Here is a 23029-nt window from a genome sequence, read left to right as displayed (position 1 = left end):
CTCCGCAGTCTCTATGTTAACACTGGGTTTTGGCCACAGAGAGGGCAGTGGTGCACAGGTTCCCAGTCCAGCAGCATGCAGTTATCAGCCATTATTTTAATGACTGATGGTACAGACTCAGGGCCAAATGAACAACTCTTGCTCTGACCTCTTACGAGCACAGCAAGGGGAAGAGCAAGGATTCAAAACAGGTCCTGGCACTGCAGCACTGATGACGTCTTTTAATACTGATTTCTTCAGTGCTCTTGTGGGAGAGATATGTAAGGTACTGGTGTACAAGCCCAGTCTGCTTTACCTTTCCTCATATGACGAACTCATCGTCACAGCAATCAATCTGATGAACATTCACTGTCTTTCCTCAAATGCTATATATCCCTCCTTACACATAGACACCAAACTTGTAACCAATTTTCCAAATGTTATACCACCATGGCCGTATATAATTGGAGCAAGAAGTTTCTTCTCATGGACTCAAATTTACTTGCAATTAAAGCCAAAATTCCTTTTTGACTTCCTTGCTGTACCTACATGATCTTTCAATTGTTCGTGTACAAGGTCTCTCAAGACCCTTTGAACAAATGCATTTCAATCCCATTTATAAATGAATACCTTTTTACAATTTTTCCTATCAAAGAGTATAACCATATATTTTTCCACATTAAACTTCATCTGTCATGTCCATTTACTTGAGCTGCCCATATCACTGAGGCTTCTCAGCATCCTTCTTACAGCCTACAATCTCACCCAGTTTTGAATCACCGAACCCATGTCTGGTACATCTGATTTCTTCATTCAAATCAATTCAACACCAATTCCTGTAGTGTTCAATTTGTCATATCGCCTATCCCGTAAACAATTAATTAATTCAGGTGCAATGTTTTCTGCTCATTAACCAATTGACAATCCAGACCAGTATTTTACACCCAATACCCTGAGCTCTAATTTTGTTTAATCATCATTGGGTGTCCAAATATATTAATGCCTGTTGTACCTTATCAATCCTCAAATAATTCAAACAGATTTATCAAACGTGATTTTTCTTTTATAAATTCATGCTGACTTTGCCCAGTGTCCTTAATAATAGTTTATAGCATTTTCCATAATACTAGAAACCGTCTTTCACCATTTTGGGATACTCTAAAGCAACTTATAGCCATTGACATTTTACAATGCAATTAGCATGTTAGGAAATTGCTTTGGAGAAAGAAACAAAAGCTACTATATTTACATCTACAATAATTTGTCTACTCAGAATGGAATGTGCTATGGGGAAGAATGGATAACCACTAAAGGCCAGGTGATCTGTAAGGCATATAATGCAGGGGGCCTTAGCAAAAGATAACTTAATCAGTCTGAAGAAAGGTCTTGACCTGAAACGTCGCCCGTTCCTTCTGTCCAGAGATGCTGCCTGTTCTGCTGAGTTACTCCAGCATTTTGTGTCTACCTTCGATTTAAACCAGCATCTGCAGTTTTTTCGTACACACTTAATCTCATAATATGTTTTAAGCATAAAAATTTTGACTAGTCTTTTTTACACACCAGTTTATTCCTGACCTTTTCTGATGGAAGTAATATAAACCAACAATAATTTATTTCTGTAACCACCTGAAAGGAAAAGACAGGTTTAATTTGAAAGATGGCTACAAATGGAAAATTATACTCCACTTACATTTTACTGAAGTTGTAAACCAAATAAGAAAATCGTACTGTATGAAAATCATACACCTTCCAAATTATCGCATTAAATCTCAATGACCAAGAAATACCCCATGCCTACTGTGACATTATAAATTAGGCTTTAAGTAGAAATCCAGACATGGAATTGTGCACATTTATGAGCATTGTCTCAAGTATGTATTGAATTAAAACAAATACAGAATTTCAAATCAAAGCACTTGCTCCAAAAACTGGTTGTATTACAGATTTTGTGGTTGAATGGGTACAGGGAAACCAATTCTAACCAATATAATTCACTTCACCTTTGAATAGTGCATTGATGAATAAACATAGGCCAGAATAGTGTGAAGGTTGTAAGTCAGTGTTCATCACAGATTGCTTTCCTCCTATATATCTTTGTAAACATCTACATTTCTTCTGAGGTTGGCAGCATACAGGCGTTTTACAATGATGATGTTGATTTTGGGCTTTTGAAAGAGGCAGATAGTTGTGGCATGTAGCTGGACAAAAAAAAAGTGGATCTTGCAACTTTCAGACTTAAGCTGAGCTTATATCAACTATCTGGGAAGCCAGAGTCCCAAGGATGAATTCATTCCTTTGCTTCCAGGAAGAGAGTTTCCTGAGGATAGAGTTTCACCTCCAGCAATGTTTCAGTTGGATCAAACTGAGATACCTATTGTAAAAGAGAATAAATATTATTTTCAGGCAAAATGTTAAACCAGCTAATTATTTAATTGACATTAAAACAGATCTTTAAACAAGGTATGGGTATTTACTAATTCAGTTTTATTTGTATGATTAACAAGAACGGTCTCATTTTCCACACAGAAGTAAGCATTATTTACACATTATTTACACATTAAACTTGCTCTTTTCTGCACCATTGCAACTATAATTATTCGTTGTTCCTTTCTGTTAGGAAGTTGCTCAGTGACGTACTAAATAGCGGTACATGATCCATACTTCACTTCCATACAGAAATATGTCAGAATACATAACTCATAGACCAATATCTAGTCCTGAAGACAAGTTTGTTGTTCCCCTACTTCCCTGCCGGAATGATTTTACAGTACACATGGGGAGATCAGGGAAGTTGATATATCAATTCCTCCTTCAATGGATGCGGATATTCTTTGAATCTTATTCAACCTCTCTCTGAAGCAAAGAAATGAACTGTATCAATGGGCATTGTCTATATGTACTTTAGCGTGGCCTCTGACAAGGTCCCGCATGTTAGGCTTGTCCCAAAGGTTAGACTGCATGGAATCCAAGTAAGCTAGTTGATTTGATTCAAAATTCACTTGGAGGAAGAAGTCAAAGGGTAGTTGTGGAGAGTTGTTTTTCTGATTGGAGGCCTGTGACCGGTGTTGTGCCGTAAGGGTCGGTGCTGTACGCACTGTTGATTGTTATATATATTAATGGTTTGAATGTTGTAATTAATATTGTTAGTAAATTTGCAGATGATAGTAAATGGTAGTGCTCCAGCAGATAGTGAAAAAGGATATCTAAGTTTACAACAAGATCTAGATCAGTTGGGAAGGTGGGCCAAGGAATCGCAAATGGAATTTAACTCTGGCAAGGGTGAAGTATTGCTCTTTAGTACATAAAATAAGGGCAGGACTTGCATAATAAACAGCAAAACCCTGGAGAGTTTTGCAGAACAGTGAGATACGGCAGTACAGGTGCATGGATCCCTAAAGGCAGCAAGTCAGTGTGATAAAGAAAGCGTTTGGGACTTTTTTCTTTGGAGCATTGGAGCAGGGGTGACCTCAGTGAGGTATAACAAGATCATAAGGGTAAAGTTAAAACTCATAGTTTTTTAACAAGGGGGCATAGGTTTAAAGTGATAGGGAAGATATTTAAGAGAAACGTCAGGGGCCATTTTTTCACACAGAGGGTAGTCTATATCTGAAATGAGTTGCTAAACGAAGCAAAAGAAGCTGAAACAATGAAGAATTTAAAAAGACACTAATATATACACTGATGAACCAAAACATTATGACCACCTGCCTAATATGCTTGTTGGTGCTCCGTGTGCCGCCAAACAGCGCCAACCCGCCAAGGCACAGACTCTACAAGACCCCTGAAGGTGTCCTGTGGTACCTTGCTCCAAACCATTAGCAGCAGCTCCTTCAAGTCCTGTAAGTTGTGAGGTGGAGCCGCCGTGGATCGGACTTGTTGATCCAGCACATCCCACAGATTCTCATTGGATTGAGATCTGGAGAATTGAGGCCAGGGCAACACTGTGACCACTTCATCATGTTCCTCAAACCATTCCCGAACAATGTACGCAGTGTGCATTATCCTGCTGAAAAAGGCCTCTGCCATCAGGGAATACCATTGCGATGAAGAGGTGTACCGGGTCTGCAACGGTGTTTAGGTAGGTGACACGTGTCAAATTGACGTCCACATGAATGGCCGGACCCAGAGTTTTCCCAGCAGAACATTGCCCAGTGCATTACACTCCCTCCACCGGCTTGTCATCTTCCCACAGTGCATCCTGGTGCCATCACTTTCCCAGGTAAACAGCGCACACGTACACGGCCATCCACGTGATCTAAAAGAAAACGGGACTCATCGGACCATGCAACCTTCTTCCACTGCTCCCAAGTCCAGTTCCGACACTCGCGTGCCCAATGTAGGCGCTTTCGACGGTGGGCAGGGGTCATCATGGGCACTCTGACCGGTCTGCGGCTACGCAGCCCCATACGCAGCAGGGTGCGATGCACTGTGTATTGTGACACATTCCTCCCGTGACCACCATTAAATTTTTCTGTGACTTGTGTCACTGTAGACCTTCTGTCGGTTCGGACCAAACGGGATAGCCTTCGTTGCCCTCGCGCATCGATGAGCCTTAGGCGCCCAACACCCTGTCGCCAGTTTGTGGTTTGTCCCTCCTCGGACCACTATCGGTAAGTACTCACCACTGCTGACTGGGAGCACCCCACAAGCCTTGCTATATCAGAGATGCTCTGACCCAGTCGTCTGGCCATACCATTTTGGCCCTTGTCAATGTCACTCAAGTCTTTACTCCTGCCATTTCTCCTGCATCCAACACATCAACTGACTGTTCACTTGCAGCCTAATATATCCCACCCCTTGACAGGTGCCATTGTAATAAGATAATCAATGTTATTCACTTCACCTGTCAGTGGTCATAATGTTTTGGCTCATCGGTGTATATGCGGATAGGTAGGGTTTAGAGGGCTTTGGGCCAAGTGCAGACAAATGGGACTGGCCCAATATGCTAACTTGGTAGGCATGGACAATGGGCTGAAGGGCCTGCTTTCGAGTTGTACAGCTCTATGACTCTAATAAAGGGGCTTTAATAGTTCTGTATTGGATGCCAGTGCATGGCCATAGATCACTCTACACCATGAGCAGGAACTCCTTCAGTTGCGGCACACTGTTTTTATCTAAACTGGTGAGTCATGGAATGGCCTGAAATTTATACATCCATCATCTTACACATATGGATAAATGTTAATCAATGTAGATAGAAACTTGGGCACAGGAGCTATGGTTTTCCATTATACTGAATTAGAAGCAGTATGCAACAGGACTTCTGCATGTTTCAAAAATAGGAAAATCAATTGAAACTATGTTTGGTGATCTGCAGCATTTTGCCATTTTTCATGAAATACAAAGTATATATGATAGGGACTTTACCAATTAGCCACAAGAGGTTTGGAGACCTGTACATTCAGGAATATCAATGCTGCCAGTACAGACATCCAACATAAAAGTTAATAGAAATCATTGCCACACAATCATGTGAAAATACAAACTGCAAGGAATAATGGATAACCTGACACAAATGCTGGAATTATATTAAATGATGCAAGTCCCCTATTTGTAAGTTATTCCAAAAATACAAACATATACACACAACTCTTAAGAGCTGCCAGATTAGTTGCTGTTATTTCAACCACTTCTGCATATGTCTGTTTTATCAGAAAATCTGTAGATACAGGAGAAAGGATCCTCCCAGAAATAATTGCTGAAAATGAGAGAAGGAAATAGTACACATAGGAAAGAAAGCTAATAAATCACATGACAATGATTAGTAAAAATAATTACAAAAAACCCCCCATCTTAGCCGGATTTCTCCTCTGGATATGAAAACTGCCAGGCAAAAAGAAGCCACATTTTGAATTCACATTCAAACTTAGGGAGGTTTTCCCAAAGTTGTAAAAAATTGCCAGTTAAGTAACAAATGAAAGTAACATTTAAACACTGCTTCATAATAACCCGAGCATAACGCCCAAACTATTGTACAAGTGCACTCACCTGATGAAAAGGTCATTCTGGTTTATTATACAAAAAATTCCTGTAGTTTAGCACTCAAACAGGTGGGATGATAAAACAATTCATATTCACTTTACAGAATGAACTATCATCATTCTTCGGAACAGAACTGTTTGATTATTGGAATGCTATTCAGCTATATTCAATTGACTTATCTTTAAAGTCTACAGCTGTACCCAAACTTTATGAAAATACTAGCACCGTAGAATTTAATTAGGTAGTATAAATAAAGCTTAATGTGTTCACAATTTTTAATGTAATAGTTAATAAGAAATAAAGGCCCCAATTTAGATATACCAATAGCTCAAATTAAACTTTCTACACATTATGCTGGATCTTTTATCCTGGTCTAAGCAGCTGCCTCCTGCTCGATCTGGCGGTCACACTGACTGATCGTGACTGGGTCTCCCATTGTCCTAGAGGCTTTGTTGCCACAGCCAAGCTGCAGAAGGCCGCAAGTGATGATGAAGCTTCAATGGCGACTCAAGAGAGGCAGAGAACGCACAAAAACACAATAGCAGGAGTGTGCCATCAAGTCCCATAAGCCTACCTCACCATTTAACATGATCATGCCAATTGCTGAGCTCAATTCTTCTGTGCTATTTCTCCATAACCCTCTATTCCTCAATCTATCAAATAATTATCCATCTTCATTTAAATACTTCTAATGATCCAGCTTGCACCACCCTTCAGGGCAGAGAACTCCAGATTCACCACCTTCTGCAATAAAAAATGTATTTGTACCTCAGTTTTAAACGCCCGGCCTCTGTTCTTGTAGTTATGTCCTCTTGTTCAAAACTCTCTTGCCGTAATAGCTCCTAACATATATCCTGTCAAGGCCCCATAGGATGAGTCTCGACCCGAAACGTCACCCATTCCTTCTCTCCAGAGATGCTGTCTGTCCCGCTGAGTTACTCCAGCATTTTGTGTCTACCTTCGATTTAAACCAGCATCTGCAGTTCTTTCCTACCCCATAGGATCTTATACGTTTGAATAAGGTTAACCTTCATTCTTCTATGCTATAAGGAATACTATCTCAATCTATTAGGTCTCTCTAAGTAGGACAACTATCTCATCTCAGGAATCAGCCCAGTGAATCTGCTCTTTCCCGCCTCCAATTTTCATACTTTTTGTTTCTCAGGTAAAGAAACCTAAATTCCACGCAATATTCCAGGTGAGGTCTCCCTAACACTCTGAATAATGCAATAAAACCTTTATTTGCAATGATGGTCAATGTGCTATTTCTTTCTTAACTACATGTTAGACTTATTTGCTAGCCTTTGGTGATTCATGCACTACAACATCTAAAACCCTCTGCTGTTCGATAATAATCTGTCTTTTGATTTCTCTAATCTCACACATCCCAACACTAAACTCCATTTGCAGTTTTTTGCCCATTCATCCAATCTAATTACATCCCATTGCAGAATCACAACAACATTATTACTTCATGCTCTTCCACCCATTTCTGTATCATTGGTAACTTTGGAAATCTTAGACACTCTTCCTTCCTCCAGGTCATTAATGTAAACAGTGGAACAATTGTGGCAAGAATTGATCCCTGCAGAACTGATGCTTCTAGTTACCTCCTTCAAGGGCGAAAAGGACCCATTTATTCAACGCTCTGTTTTCAATCCAGGGATCTTGTGGTTAAAAAATCCCTGAGGTGAGCACAATATGATAGAATCCCAAATACAGTTCGAGAAGGAACATCATATGTTCAAACCATATCCAAAAGACATTTGGAAACGGTTGGAAGGCCTTTGACATCACATGTTGTCAGCAGGCCTTTGGAGTGGTCAAGAGAGAGGAAGTAAGCCTCAGTTCACACCAGCTGAGATGTTAATGAAGATTCTCTCAAACCTCTACAGATGCGCTATGGAAAGTATTCTGGCGGGATGCACCCGAGCCTGCTATGGCAATTGCTCTGCTTTTCACTGACTAAACTTGAAGAGAGTGGCGAGCAGAGCCCAATCCGTCACAGGCTCTTCACTTCCTTCCATTCAGTCCATCTTCAAGATGTATTGCATCAGTAAGGCTGCAAATATCATCATGGATATCTGTCACTGTGGCCATTCCTTTTTCTCTCTTTTACCTACTAGCAGCTTGAAAGTACAGATGTCTAGACTTAAGAACAGCTTCTTCTTCATTGCTGAACCAATCACCTCTTTCCTGGAGGTGCTGCCACATACTCGTCAGTTACTCTATTATTGTACTTCGGTATTTCTTTTTGGACTGCTTTGGGCTGCACTACAATGTTTGCACCATTGGCTGTTTTGCACTTGTCATTGTATTGATTGTTGTCTTTACCATTGCTGTATGTATACTGTTTATTTTATGTGCATCATATGAACATGAATTTCATTATGACAATAAACTAATCTGAATCCCTGAATCTGTACCTTCCCTGATTAACAGCGCACCACCTCACCTTTCCCCTTGGGCCTGTTCCTTTGAAATAATGTCTAAACTGGAATATTGAGTACCTATTCTCATATTGTAACCACGAACCTGTAATAGTTATAGCATCATACTCATTTGTGCTATCAACTCAGCTGTCTTGTTGCAAATGCATCATAAAGAACATTAAGCTTTGATTTTTCTTTAGTTAATTGCAACTGTGGATTTGCTCCTTCCATCCTGGCATGTCACACTACAACTGTCAGTTTCTCTCTGATCACATCCTCCGTACCACTGCTCTTTCATTTCCTCCTGATTCGTTAAATCTTCCACTCCTAGCGAGTTTAAAGCAGTATTTACAATCCTAGTTATGTAATTCACCCCAACATTGACCTCAGCATGAATCACATGGAACCTGTAGGAGCCATTTTGCAGTTATGAGTTATTTTTGCTTATTGATATTATTACCTTGTATCCTGCTGTAGTTTGGACACTATAGAGTTAATGCAATGCTTACGTAGGGGCTGGGCGGAGCCAGAGTACGGGCAGTTGGGTACGTGCTGGGAGAGTGTGTGAGCTGGGAGATGCTGACAGAGGGTCAGCTTGAAGCTCCACCAAAAGATTTATCAGCCATGATGTAATCGCCTGTAAGTTTTATTAACTAGAAGATTAATACAAACTGTGTCGAAGTTATATCTGGCAACCAGTATCGATCGCATAAACTGTGGTAAGATATGGAATTTTACCTAGCAATTAATAACCAGTCGATGACAAGAGATATGCCAATATGTTTATTGCACCTTCAAATAAAGAAGACTAACTATTAAACGTCAAGGAGGATCTCTGTTATTATTTGTTTGAGTCATTACGCTTATCGCTGACCCGGTCTATGCAAGTGGCAGCTTGGGAGCTAATTGATATAGACGAGAAGCTGGCCGCTACAGAACCCATCCCAATGGAACACTTCTCTCCAACCACACTTCTGGTCTTGGCATCTCATGAAACAAAACCCATTTCACTCATACCAAGCTTTGAGCTGCACATTTACCTCTCTAATCCTATCCGCCCTTTCCAACCTGCACGTAGCTCAGGTAATAATCTGGAGTTTATCATCTTTGTGATTCTGCTTTTCAATTTTGCCCCAAGATCCTCATAATCCCTCAGCGGAACCTCCTTCATGGCCCTATCTCTGAAGCTTCATTAATAGCTATATGGATCAAAACCACTGGGTCCTACCCCATCTCATTCCGTTCTCCACCCCCAACAATCATTCTGAAGAAGGGTCTCAATCCGAAATGTCACCTATTCATGTTCTCCGGACATGCTGCCTGACCTGCTGAGTTACTCCAACACTTTGTCTCCTTTTCTGTATTAACCAACATCTGTTCTTTGCTTCTACATCATTTCCAGGTAATTCCCCCCCCTCCCTGATGTGTCGCAGTGTTTGGAGCTTGGTACTCGCCTCGGCTATCTTACGTTAAAAGTTCCTTAAGTAGCCCACGTTTGCTGCAGATATGCTCACTGATTACCACAATGGGGTCGACCACTTCCCTTATAATGCAACTATGACACATTGTCTGCCTAACCATCTATTCTAATCTAGGTTTTTATCACTTTATGAACATGGATCTTGTTCATATAGAAAGAGGTCAGATGCATCTGTACTCACAAAGAAATGGAGCACAATGCTGAGCATACTGTAGTTCGCCTGTGGTTTAGTGTGAAACTGCTAGCTGGCTCGCAGCACCATCTAGCTCATTGTTCAAGGAAAAATAATCTGACATGGTGAGTTCTTTTGAAAGCATGATATGTAGAATTGTTAAGTGTTTCTGTAAATAGTTCTTCTGAAACATTTACATTCTGGATCTGTGGAAGAAGGAACAGCAGATGCTGGTTTAAACCAAAGATAGACACAAAAAGCTGGAGTAGCTCAACGGGACAGGCCGCTGGGGGGTTCAGAAGGGGGGTCAGAAGGGGGGTCTCGACCCGAAACGTCACCCATTCCTTCTCTCCAGAGACACTGCCTGTCCCATTGAGTTACTCCAGCTTTTAGTGTCTACATTCTGGATCTGTTGAATTTAATTAGAGTCATAGAGTGATACAGTGTGGAAACAGGCCCTTCGGCCCAACTCGCTCACACCGCCAACAATGTCCCAGCTACACTAGCCCCACTTGCTTGGTCAATATCCCTCCAAACCTGTCTTACCCATGTACCTGTCTAACTGTTTCTTAAACAATGGGATATTCCCAGCCTCAACTACCTCATCTGGCAGCTTATTCCATACACCCACCACCCTTTGTGTGAAAAAGTTACCCCTCGGATTCCAATTAAATCTTTTCCCCTTGACCTTAAACCTATGTCCTCTGGTCCTCGATTCCCCTACTCTGGGCAAATGACTGTGCATCTACCCGTTCTATTCCTCTCATGATTTTGTATACCTCTATAAGATCTCCCTTCATCCTCCTGCGCTCCATGGAATAGAGACCCAGCCTACTCAACCTCTCCCTATAGCTCAAACCATCTATTCCTGGCAACATCCTTGTAAATCTTTTCTGAACCCCTTCAAGCTTGACAATATCTTTCCTATAACATGGTGCCCAGAACTGAACTCAATATTCTAAATGCGGTCTCATCAACGTCTTATACAACTGCAACGTGACCTCCCAACGTCTATACCACAAATAAAATGTAATTTTTTGATAGATATACATATCAAAAAGCTAAGATTCAATGTTTCTAATTACTAGCATATGCAATATGGCTTGGTTTCACTTGAATCCAACTTAAAGTATGTAAAATCAAGGTATGACAAATAAATGCAGTAAATCACTAAACATACTTCATAACATACAGCTTTTGTCAAAATACTCGCAAAAGATGTTGCATCTTAAAATATAATTATGTGCTAAATCATTAATTTTATTTCCTGTTTAAGGAAGCATTATCCTGTAAATAAGTTATATGACATTCTGCAATTTGATTAACTCTGTGAAGATTCTTAAAGTATTCTGGACCCTTTCTCCTCTCCTCCTCCTTGTTCCATAAAGCAAGGAATGCACAAAATAATTCAAATACGAAGAAATTCCAGCTGACCATATTGGAATTTGCAAGTTTTGAATAAGATTTTGCATGCAGGCATATTATAAAATACTAGACCAAGTGGACCCGTTGGGCCCAAATCTCTCCTGCATTGGTGCAGCACCCTCTCCTACCCCCTCCCCCTCCCCACTTCCCCCTCTCCATCCCCTAACCCCCCTTATCCACCCTCCTGCCCCCCACCTCCCTCCCCCTCCCTCCCCCCCTCCCTCCCTCCCTCCCTCCCTCCCTCCCTCCCTAGGAGAAAATTAAACTTTAAAATGTGAATAACTTAAAAAATATAACACCAATTTCAATAAAACTACTTGCATTACCATTAAAGCGACGATGGTGAGTAAGATGGGCCTAAAATTGTCAAGCTATCGTGTACCGTTTTGGCTGTAGTTCAGTCATAAATAAACAAACAAACGAGAGTTTTAGTATATAGATAATTTAAAATAAAGATTTGACCAAACACTTCACCACAAAAAAGAATCTTGGTAACAATTAGCACAAAAAAAATCTATTCTGCACTGCTCATCTTGAACTAATATATGCATTACAACATTAAAGCTAATCCAATGGAGGCAATTGCATGCCAACCATCCACCATACCAGGAACATCCTTGAGAAATAAAAACTTTCTATTTCAGAAATCTTTTATACCAGAGATTATTCCCATCAGGGTAAGTCACAAAATTTAAAATGTTATTGTGCATAACTGTTCTACCACAGTAGCAAGACAACATGAAAGGCTGCCCAAATATCCACAAAAAGCATGACTATTCCATTTCAGCTAATTGCGGACCCATCGGTTTATTCTCAACTTCAAGCAGCCCTTGCTTTCGCTCTCTCTCCATCCCCTCCCCCTTCCCAGTTCTCCAACCAGTATTACTGTCTCTGACTACATTTTATCTCTGTACTGCCCACTCCCCTAACATCAGTCTGAAGAACATTAGATATGATTTCCCTGGAAAGCACGCAAAACAAAGATTTTTAAAAATTGTATCCTGGTACATGTACATGTGACAATAATAAATCTCATGCTTCAGGAAATGAGCTGATGACGTTTTGGAGCCTGGTCACTGAGCATACACTAATAAAATTGTTGTCTGCATTTAACAGCTCAACTACTAAAGTTCCAGAGAACTTGGTTTTGAAGTGTAATTGCCTTAGTTTGTACAGTTGAATAGTTTCCCATTAGTTCTTAAAATTAGTTCAAATCCCACAGGAGGTCTCTTGGAGATGAGATGTAATATTGTGCCAAGAAAGATTTTAAAAAAAATGTTGAGGCAATGATGCATCTTTGGAAAAGTTGGAAATTATGTTCAATTTCTAAATTTCCTAAGTTCTGATGATAGGTCATCAATCTGAAACAATAATTTTGCTTCACTCTATACATGCTGCCTAACTTGATAAGCATTCCCAGCAATTTCTGTTTTCATTCTTGATTTCCAGCATATCCAGTTGTTTGTCTTTTGATAAATCTATTGTCAATAGCCTCTTTATGTTTGGATGAGATTAAACAAGCAACCAGTGTTTTAATTTAAAAATGAAATTAATTTCACCAGAATAAAGACATCTACAAAATAGAGGGTATCTTAACATTCAGGCAGCACTCTGATGGCAATGTTGTTTATTTCCATATGTGGTCTCAACTTGACTGGTGGTTTTAAAAACAGCTGACCCATTATGCAGAAAGGATCCATTCAGAATTCATTTTCTTTTATGAATTTAATTGTGAATCCTGTTTAGCACAAATACTGTGGACAATATTTTGTGATTACTTTCCAAGGTAGCAAGTTTGGAGGGATGTTAAATCTCTTTTCTCATTTCCCTAGAATTCCTGCATGTAGTTAACCATCTTGTACTTTTCCCAAGAGATGAGGGTCTTATAGATTTAGCAAGCTTTAGTTATAAATAGTTCACTCCATTCATGTCAATGGAGTAGGTAGTTAAATGAATGGCATCAATAACCAATTTTGATCAGTGACTGAATTCATATTAAATGAAGCATTTAGCTGAGGGCAAGCTGTTAAATTGAGAATTCAAATACAAAGGACAAAAGTGAATTGTGCTCAAATGAAAATATAAGGGAACTTTAATGATCAAATTTTGATTATTTTAAAATGAATATGATAGCTTTAAATTAATTGATTGTATATTTCAAGACTTATTAATTCTAATGTGTGACAGAATATTTTTTCTCTACAGAATCCATCTATCATGTCAATTAATATTGCAAATATTTATATATCTCAGCACATTCACGCATCGGAAAGAAGGTGATTTTCAGTTTTAACATGTCAGCTTTGTTTTTATTTTGCAGGCTTATATCTAACAAGCTGGCACTTTTAAGATCCTTACAGATTACTTCAATGAGAAGACTTGAGCAAGAATGGTAGCAGCCAGTTGCATAGAGCTGCAGCTATATCTGATAACAGAATAAACACATTTGACAGTATTCAATATACTGTAAGAAATAAGCAAGACTGTATTCAAGATCAGATTTATTTTACTGTATGTGTTCTAATATTCAGCTTAATTGTGCCAATTAAATGATAACAGTGGCCTGAAATGTATTCACCTGAAAGCTTGTATAAGAACACACAAATATGGTCATACATAGAGATCATGCCTCTTGTTGCCCTTCAAACATTGAATTCACTAAGGACATCTGAGTTTGCAAATGTTTACACCATTATCCAATTAACAGACAATAACACTCCAGCATCTGTCAACAAACAAAGCTGTTGTTTTGCTTCGCTCCAAGGCATTTCTGTTCATCTGGCTTGTGTGTGTGCTTAATTAACACACCGCACTAGTCTATTGTAAATAACTTTCCATGATCTTATTTTACATAGGTTTCGATAATCTCCTTTTGTCAGCATATTTTGCTCTTTTGGCTATGGGTGACCTATTATACTTTCAAGGCTATCAGTAAATTAAATTTCGATACCATTCCTAAATAAGGAAGTTGAAGAGCACGGTGATATACAGGCAAAATTTAATTTGAAAGTTAAAATAATTATAGAGAGATGGTAAATAATGTAGTGTGGCCAGAAGAACAGATAATGGATATGGCTTAACTATTTTGCAAAGCATGGGTTCTGACAGTAATCCACAGTGGAAGAAGAAATAGACAAATAAAAAAATGCACATTAACAAATGAAGAGTAAACATAAGAGTGTTCCATTGTGAACTGAAAGGCACTGATGTGTTAGATACAACTTGTTCGTACTGCGGTAAGTACTTGGCAACCTGGAAAAAAGTTTTTTTTTCTTTCAAATTATAATATTCTTCTCTATGACTCATTATTGCACCATTTTTTTCATTTAAAATTTTAATATTCTTCTCTAACTCTGACTCATCATTGCACGTTCAGTTTTGAGATACTGTATAAACTATGTTGCAATGTCTATTTTTATTTAAAACAATCTAAATAAGATGTCAAAAAGCAAAGTATTGGAGGAACTAATCAAAGGGTCCCAACCCGAAACATTGTCTGTCCATTTCTCTCCACAGATGCTGCCTGACCTTCTGAGTTCCTCCAGCATTTTCTTTTTGCTCAAAATTCCAGTATTGTGTCTCCTCAGTAAGACGTCAATTTTACCATGTATTGCAACCAAAAACGTTTGTATCCCATAACTGTATGATCCAACATAATTTTCTTGTGGAAAAATGCATCAAATTTGAGTAAATGATTTTGTTCAAGATTCCTTGAAATCAAAAACAATCTTTCGTGTTGTTGCATTAAGTCACGTACAGTATGGAGCGAGATGAAATTTTGACCAAAGATACTCGAATTAGAGCATGCAGAGAACTTTAGATGCTTATTATAAGTCAAACATGATATATATTAAACAATCTCAATTATTTGTAATTGGAACTTTTGTGATAATTAAGTCACAATAACCAAATCTGCCAGCTTTTACTTGCACATGGATTGAAGCTTGAGACTCCCAAACACAGGCTGAAGTCCAATCTTTCTTTCTGATACTGCTACATCTGCACTGCACTGATGGACTTCCCATGATATCCAGTCGGGCAGATTACATATATTTCCCAAACCCAAGCTAAAAACATGATTTCCCTTGGCATACGACCAGCAAGCCTATTGAAATCTCAGAATGGCGAGCAGAAATGTATTCACTTATTGGTTTAATTTAGTAAATATAAATGTATTAACATTTCTATAGTCATAGTCATCACACACAGAAACAAGTCCTTCAGCCCATCTTGCCCATGCTAACCAAGATTCTCCATCTACACTGGTCCCACCTGTCCACATGTGGCCCATATCCCTCTAAACCTTTTCTGCCCATGTACCTGTCCAAATGGCTTTTAAATGTTATTACTATTTTCGCGTATTACTTTTAATTTTTAAATATTTTTTAAAAATGTATTCAAACTAGTATTCATAAACACATAGAAATGCTAAACACATACACAAACATAATGCTCAGTTTTGGGACCAAAATGCAATTGAAATACATAAATTTTGTAGTCAATTTTACTCGATGAGATGGCCAATTCTTTAAACAACTGACTAATCAGGTCAATTTTCTGGGGTACAAAGAGACTAGATTTCAATTGGGAAGAAATATTGAACAGTTCAGAGCACCTACACAATATATTTATGAACTTACAATAGTGTACTACCAAAGCCAAATCCATTATTCAGTGAAATTATACTTTTCCAAATTAGCGCACTAAACCAATTCCGAAAAATATACAATTATATCCATATAATTGAGGCTATCTTTCTAACTGTAACTAAATTAGAATGATTTAATTTCATGCGTATTTTTGAACATTTTAATTTACGTGTTAAAGACAGATTGACATGGTTTAAATAGAACATTAATAAATGTAGTACATGTGTATTAAAATTCCTCATGAAATAAGAGTTAGATTATTTGCTTTTTTTCCTTTGTACTACAACTTAATTTAAATGTAATTTAGTTTACAAACAGGTATGGTGCATTCTGAAATTTTTGGTATTATTTGTTTGTTACAGGAAAAAATTCCTATTGATCCACTTTGTGAAAACTGATGAGTTTCTCTTCAATTTAAAGTATCCAGTAACAACGACAAAATAAACCATGTTCTTACATAGACCTGTAAACTAATTCAAAACAGATTTTGGACTGATCATGGGACATCATTAAAGTGGCAAATGTACCTGAATAATGAAAAGTCAAGGGATTTAAAAACTGAAGAGAATAATTTTCCTCACAATGTCACAAACATACTCATGGTATGTAAACTATTTTTGAAACAGATGGCTTGCATCTGAAATTTATGTGCAAATATTTATTAAATCATTAGTTGAAAATCTATATGATAATACTTGGTAAAGGTATGAGGATTTTTCCGTATGTAGTTAATGTCCAAAGGCACTTTTTTGAAACTGGTCCAAAGCGATGTGGTTTGGTGCCTAGCTAGCTTTCCCTGTAGGTAATCTTCCTGCCAGCTGCTGATTCTTCAAGCAATCCAAGCAGACGCTGCTTGAAAACACCAAATAAGACCCTGAGCTCCACACTGAAGAGACAGATGTGTGTCATTTTAAAAGTGATTCAGCCACTATTGTACAAATAATATATTATTTTTAGTTAATAAAACCTTGCAGAATGCAGTGTTATCATAAAGCTGACTACCATGCTGAATTCTTGCCTTTTTACAGTCCCTTCATGTGTAAAAATCATAAAGATTAGTAATAAAAACATTGTTCCAACCTTGTAACTGGCTTCAAGGTCAAATATACAGAAAATATACAGACCTATCAGACTATTTTTCAAGGCAAAGGGATGGTTGATGTTTTGGGTTGAGACCCTACATTAGATTGGTGCCGGTTCTTAATCCAAAACGTCAACCTTCCCTTTGCCTCCACAGGTGTTTAGTTTAGTTTAGTGTCATGTGTACCGAGGTACAGTGAAAAGCTTTTTTGTTGCATGCAATCCTCAGCAGAAATACAATACATGATTACAATCAAGTCGTCAATTGTGTACAGTTCTGCCAGCAGCAGTTTGCTATTTTGCCAATATCTCTGGTGTCTCCAGTATTTTTCCAAGTCTGATAGTTTAGATGTTTGCTTCCAATAAGCTTTAAGTAGGTGACATTAAATAAATCAAGCTTTCCAACTAAAAATATGAATGTGCCAGTAAAAAGAAATTGGTGCAGTACCAACAGTTAGGCATAAGAATACATTGGAAATAAGCAACAATGAAGCAAAAGGACCAATACTTTGCTAATTTACTTAAGACAGTTGGGTTTAGATTTATTATTGTCATGTATACTGAGGTACAGTGAAAGCCTTTGTTTTGCATGTTATCCAATCAGATCAGATACTATACATTAATACAATCAAGTCAATCTCAAGTCTAATGATAGAGCAAAAGGGAAGATAGAGTGCAGGATAATATTCTCATCATTGTAGTGCACCATAGACAAGGTCCAATGTTTGTAATGAGGTAGGGGTAAATTAAATAGTACCTTAGCTTATGATGAAGCCTGATAGCAGAGGAAAAGAAGCTGTTCCCAAGTATGGTGTTGCGCACTTTCAAGCTTCTGTATCTTCTGCCCAAGGGGAGTGGGGAGAAGGAAGAGTGACCAGGAAGGACTCCACTGAGATGTTAGTGACAATGATTATTTGACGAGGATCAGGCAGAATATGAATGCATGGAGTTTTTTTTCTAGTTTATGATGACTTACAACAGTAAAGTAGAAATAAATGATTATTGGAACAAATGAACTATAGCGAGGCTACATTCTATTGAATTGTAGATTTTCAGGAAAAACATTTGCCACAAACACAAATGAAGATTTGCATTCAAAAGCAACAGTTGAGCTGAATAATACTGAATAAACGCGAATGGCCATGTGGGTTGCCCCGCTGCGATTGGGAATCGGTTAGCTTCATAGAATAGGACTTCTTTCCTTTCATTGCTCATTTCCAAATCTAGAAGCTGTTGAGAAATCAGTTCAAAATCATTCTTTTAAAAACAGTGCCTTTATGAAGGAATCCCCTGTAAGCCAATTGTGACCAAGCTCTATAAATAACAAATTAAGAATGAAATGTAACCTCTTGGCAAACAAAAAATATTGAGCCAAATTATTTAGCTTCTCCCAGACTTAGGATGGACAAACTGCTAATCAAAGAGATTCATGTTGGGCAATGTGCCTTATTCCTTCTAAACCAGCCGGACTTAGTGTAGGATTGGAGTTCCCATGCACATGATTGGGAATTCCATATCTATACATAAAGAGGTAAAATGTACATTATTATTTACATATTCTAATAATTTATTGGTGCTTTTAGTTAATTTAAAAAATAATTTTGACATTTAAATTTAGTACAAACTTTTAAATGCCTCTAAATATCATTTGTAAAATAATTTTTAAAAACAGCTTCAAATCTTCAAAGGACATACACTCTATCTCAAACTTGTCTCGTGCCACATGGTGTCAGGGTGATACAAATGCAAGGCCTCAGTTGTCAATGTTCTCGAGGCTGCACTACATTCATCACATTAATCCTGTGTATAGCAGCTCAACGCATTTGACCTTCACTCTCCGTCCAGGTAAGTGCATGGAGGAAGGCACCATGGGTGGCAAGCTAAATCTAACCTGATCCAGCCCTTTATGCTCACAATGATGATGCCTTCTATTGGCCTGTGTTAGGAACAATAATGCAGTGAAATGTTGCAATTCCATTTCGAAAGTGAATTTAATTTCTTAGTGCTCATCCTGGGGAACCTACTGACAGGGAGTTTTCCACTGACTAGTGCTTTTAAGTCATTTTAAGTGTTCATATGCTTTTTGTTTTAAATTTATTTTCCCTTCATTTTTAATGTTGTTTTTATTATTTTGTTATAAGCATTCAATAATAATAGTAAATATTTTTTAACTGACTGTTGGCTAGGCCAGCTGCCAACACTTTTCAGTGGCTTTATGGAATTATCTTGATCTACCCTTCTCACACAGATGGAAATGGCTTCATCCAGGACCTTTCTAAGGTAAATAAGATGTAATTCCAGAGATCACTGGTGGATACAAGCCAAAATAATTGGAAAGGAAGAACGAAGGAATTCGCAGGATTATGGATTTAAATTGAATACAAAACTTCCTCAAGTTCCTCCTTGAAGCTTTACAAGCAGAAGATGCTTTGTACTGTAAGGTGTTGAGTGAATAACAGTAAACTGTAAATCAGGCCATTTTAAGCCACTGCAATTCAATAGTATGCTGAGGGCTACTGATATAAATGCTTACTCAGATATTTTCCAATGCACCATCAATGATCTATTGCACTTGGAGTGACCTAAAAACAAAGAAGCTAGTTATTGATTTCAGGAAACAGGTTGGTGTATATGCCCCAGTCAGCATCAAAGGTACAGAAGCGGAGAGATGGTTCATAGTTTAAAATTCCTGTGTAAATATCAGCAACAATTTGTCCTGGTGCAACCACATTGATACTAAGTCATATCAACTTCCTCGGAGGGCTAAAAAATTTTGGCACATCTCCAATGACTCTTACCAATTACTACCGATGCATCTTATTGGGATGGATCACAGCGTGGTTTGGCAACTGGTCTGCCCAAGACCACAAAAAATTGCAGAGTTGCAGATGCAGCCCTGTCTATCATGCAAACTAGCCACCTCCCCCACCCACACTTCACACTGTCTCGGGATAGCAGCTAACATAATTAAGGATCACTCACACCTGGTCATTCTTTCTTCTCACTTCTACCATTGGGTAGTAGATACACAAAATTGAAAGCACATACCACGAGTTTCTGGAACAATTTCTTCCTCGCTGTTATCAGACTCTTGAATGGTGCTTTCAAAAGCTTATGGATGTGTTCCTGATCTCCTATTGTGGCCCTTGCACTTTTAAAAATATCACTTTCTCTTTAGCTGCAACACTATATTTTACAGTCGGTTTAGTTTTCTGTTTGCACTATCTGTTGCATTTGCATACTGTTTGATTGTAATTATATATGGTATGATTTGACAGGATAGCACATAAAACAAAGTTTTTCACTGTATCTTGATACATTTGACAGTAATAAATCATTACTATTTTCTCAACCGAAGTTCTGGCTGGCCACATCTCTATTAAACATTAATATCAAACCTGAGCATTCACAACAAAAGTGTTACTCCATCCTTCTCTTCACATTCATTGATAGTTCAGCTACAAATTTCAGAAAAGAAAACAAAGGGAAAAGCAAGTTTCTTTCTAAAAATTAATGATATAACACAGCATGGAAATAGGTACGTCGGCCCAGCAAGTCCACGCTGACTATAGACCTTCCATTCTCACTAGTTTTATGTTATCAAACCTTTCACATCCATTCCCTACACATTACGGGCAATTTACAGAGGCCAATTAACCTACAAATCTGAATGTCTTTGGGATGTGGGAGAAAACCGAAGCATGGAACTGACGCAGTCACAGGGAGAATGCACAAACTCCACACAGATAGCACACAAGGTCAGGATCAAATCCTGGTCTCTGGTGCTGTGAGGCAACAGCTCTACCAGCTGCATCACTGTGCCACCGAAAATATATTTGTCGAATCTCAGGTAGGGGCTTTGCTCATTGACAAAGCATCCAGGTGTATTTTGAATTGGAGTTTCCAAAAGTGTCTTGACATGAACTCAAACAAATAAGATTTTAAACATTTTAAACAAATATTAATACATTTACACATTCAAAAGAATACCAAGAAACTCAGGTAAACTTGATTAATATGAAAATTGTTACCTGATACTCACATTTGTCCATCACAGTCATTTTCCATATTGCATGAATTAAGCTGTTGTTCCTGCACGACGAGTTCAACATCTGAGCAGTCAGAAAAAGACTGGCACAGAATGACCAGCAAGTTTACGACTTGAATGCTTCTGCAAAGCCCTGCCCATACTCCTGCAACATTGGTTTTAATCTTTCCAAACTGAATGTACATTAAATTAAAATGTAGAATGCTCATGAAAAGATAATACGATACACTTACATCTCTTCTGGGGAAGGTGCTGAGTAGTTTATATTCATCCTTTGGGAAGCCTTTGGAAGCCACAAAATCAAAGACAACCTGGAGTCTGTTGCTTGCTAAGAAACGTCGTTCAAAGAATTCCCCACGCGGTGTTCTGATACGTAGCTTACTGACAAGTTCAGAGCTCTCCTCCCTTGGCTCTGGAGGTAATGACTGCTCAAGGGACAATCGAATAGCCTAGACAAATTTAAAAAAAAACCTGAGCAAGTCCTCAAATAAATGCAAGCACAGAGATCAGCTTTCCACCGACCTTCAGAAAAATAGTTATCAGGTCAAAGGCCTGCCTTTACCCATTTCATTTATGAGACATAATACACCTGTAGTCAATACAACAATATACAGAACAAATTTGCAATAAATATGGAAAATACTATGAATTGTAACAATTTTCAGATTTATTTTCACCATTGTTTTTACTGGAAAGTGTTAAGATCTGAAGGGAGCTTCAATCTATTTTTGATGACTCCATTTATAAAGAAGATTTTGTAATAATGCTGCAAAAATTGTTTTATACCCTTCCCCAGTTAAGCTTCCAATCTTGTATAATTCCTCAAATATCCAGCAAAATGATCAATAATACAGAATATAGAGCATAGTGGGTTCTGAAGAACAAAAATATCAACAGTCTCTTTCCAGTTACATATTATTGGCTCCCAATGTTACCATTCTCTAAGGCCTCTCAGTACCACAGAAGTTAACAAAGAAGGCCCAACGAGGGTACAACTTTGTTCTACAAAACAATTAGTGTGATAATGTTAATAATATTAAAGTAAAACAAATATCAAGCTGAACAAACATCCATTCGGCCAATACAAAAATAAATAAAGGAAAATGCTTTATTCCTACATTGAACATCTCCAGCTGTATCTGAAAATTAGTAATTAAACAAAGGCTGTGAATAAATGGACACTATTGTATGAGAAGCAACAAACTGTCGGCAAGATCCAAACATCAAAAAAAAACAGCACACTCATTGATGATACCAGGTAGTCAAAGCCTTTTACCATCCATTTCTGAAGGTAAACATCTCGTATTGCACTTGCTTTTAAACAAGTAAATTCATCTAGCTGTATTTAAATTTTGGCCTAAATGCTTCTTTACAGAAAGCATGCATATCTGCAACTGAGGGTTCAAGTTTCAAAAAAACCTTTGATCGTACTTCTAAGCATGGTTGCACTTAAATTTTTTAAATCATTGGTTCATAAAAAAGTTGTTTTAAATGATCCATGTAACAAAAGGCAATACAAGCTAACTACTATTTTGTAATCAAGCATCAACACAGAACGTAACACCATGGATGAACTGATGTCATTTCAATATTTGCTGTTCAGTATCAAACAATACTGAAGAGGCAGTTGGACCCTTAGCAGCTGCAAAATAAAGTCAACTGATGTTCCACAGAACAATTGGCTTGTAAAGACTGACAGCAAGCTTTTCCAAGCTTTTCCAAAAATTAAAATCTCCTCAACATTCGAACTCCAGCAGGATAGCGATGTACTTAAGAAATAAG

The 23029-nt window shown here is 38.1% G+C and overlaps 1 protein-coding gene across 1 annotated transcript in view; it reads right to left on the bottom strand.

The window, feature by feature from the left end:
• Positions 1-1406: 1406 nt before the first annotated feature.
• The window catches only part of faf1 (Fas (TNFRSF6) associated factor 1), a 208424-nt gene continuing 186801 nt past the window's right edge, over positions 1407-23029 (bottom strand). The window contains exons 18-19 of the mRNA XM_078408556.1: positions 21481-21696; positions 1407-2350 (exon numbers count right to left, since the gene is read on the bottom strand). Coding sequence (XP_078264682.1) covers positions 2267-2350; positions 21481-21696 — 300 coding nt within the window. The 3' untranslated portion in view covers positions 1407-2266. The remainder of the gene's footprint in view (positions 2351-21480; positions 21697-23029) is intronic.

Source organism: Rhinoraja longicauda, chromosome 11, assembly GCF_053455715.1.
Source record: "Rhinoraja longicauda isolate Sanriku21f chromosome 11, sRhiLon1.1, whole genome shotgun sequence".
NCBI classification, from domain to species: Eukaryota; Metazoa; Chordata; class Chondrichthyes; order Rajiformes; family Arhynchobatidae; genus Rhinoraja; species Rhinoraja longicauda.
The sequence above is the reverse complement of the archived record's forward strand: the minus strand, read 5'-3'. Positions and strand labels throughout refer to the sequence as shown.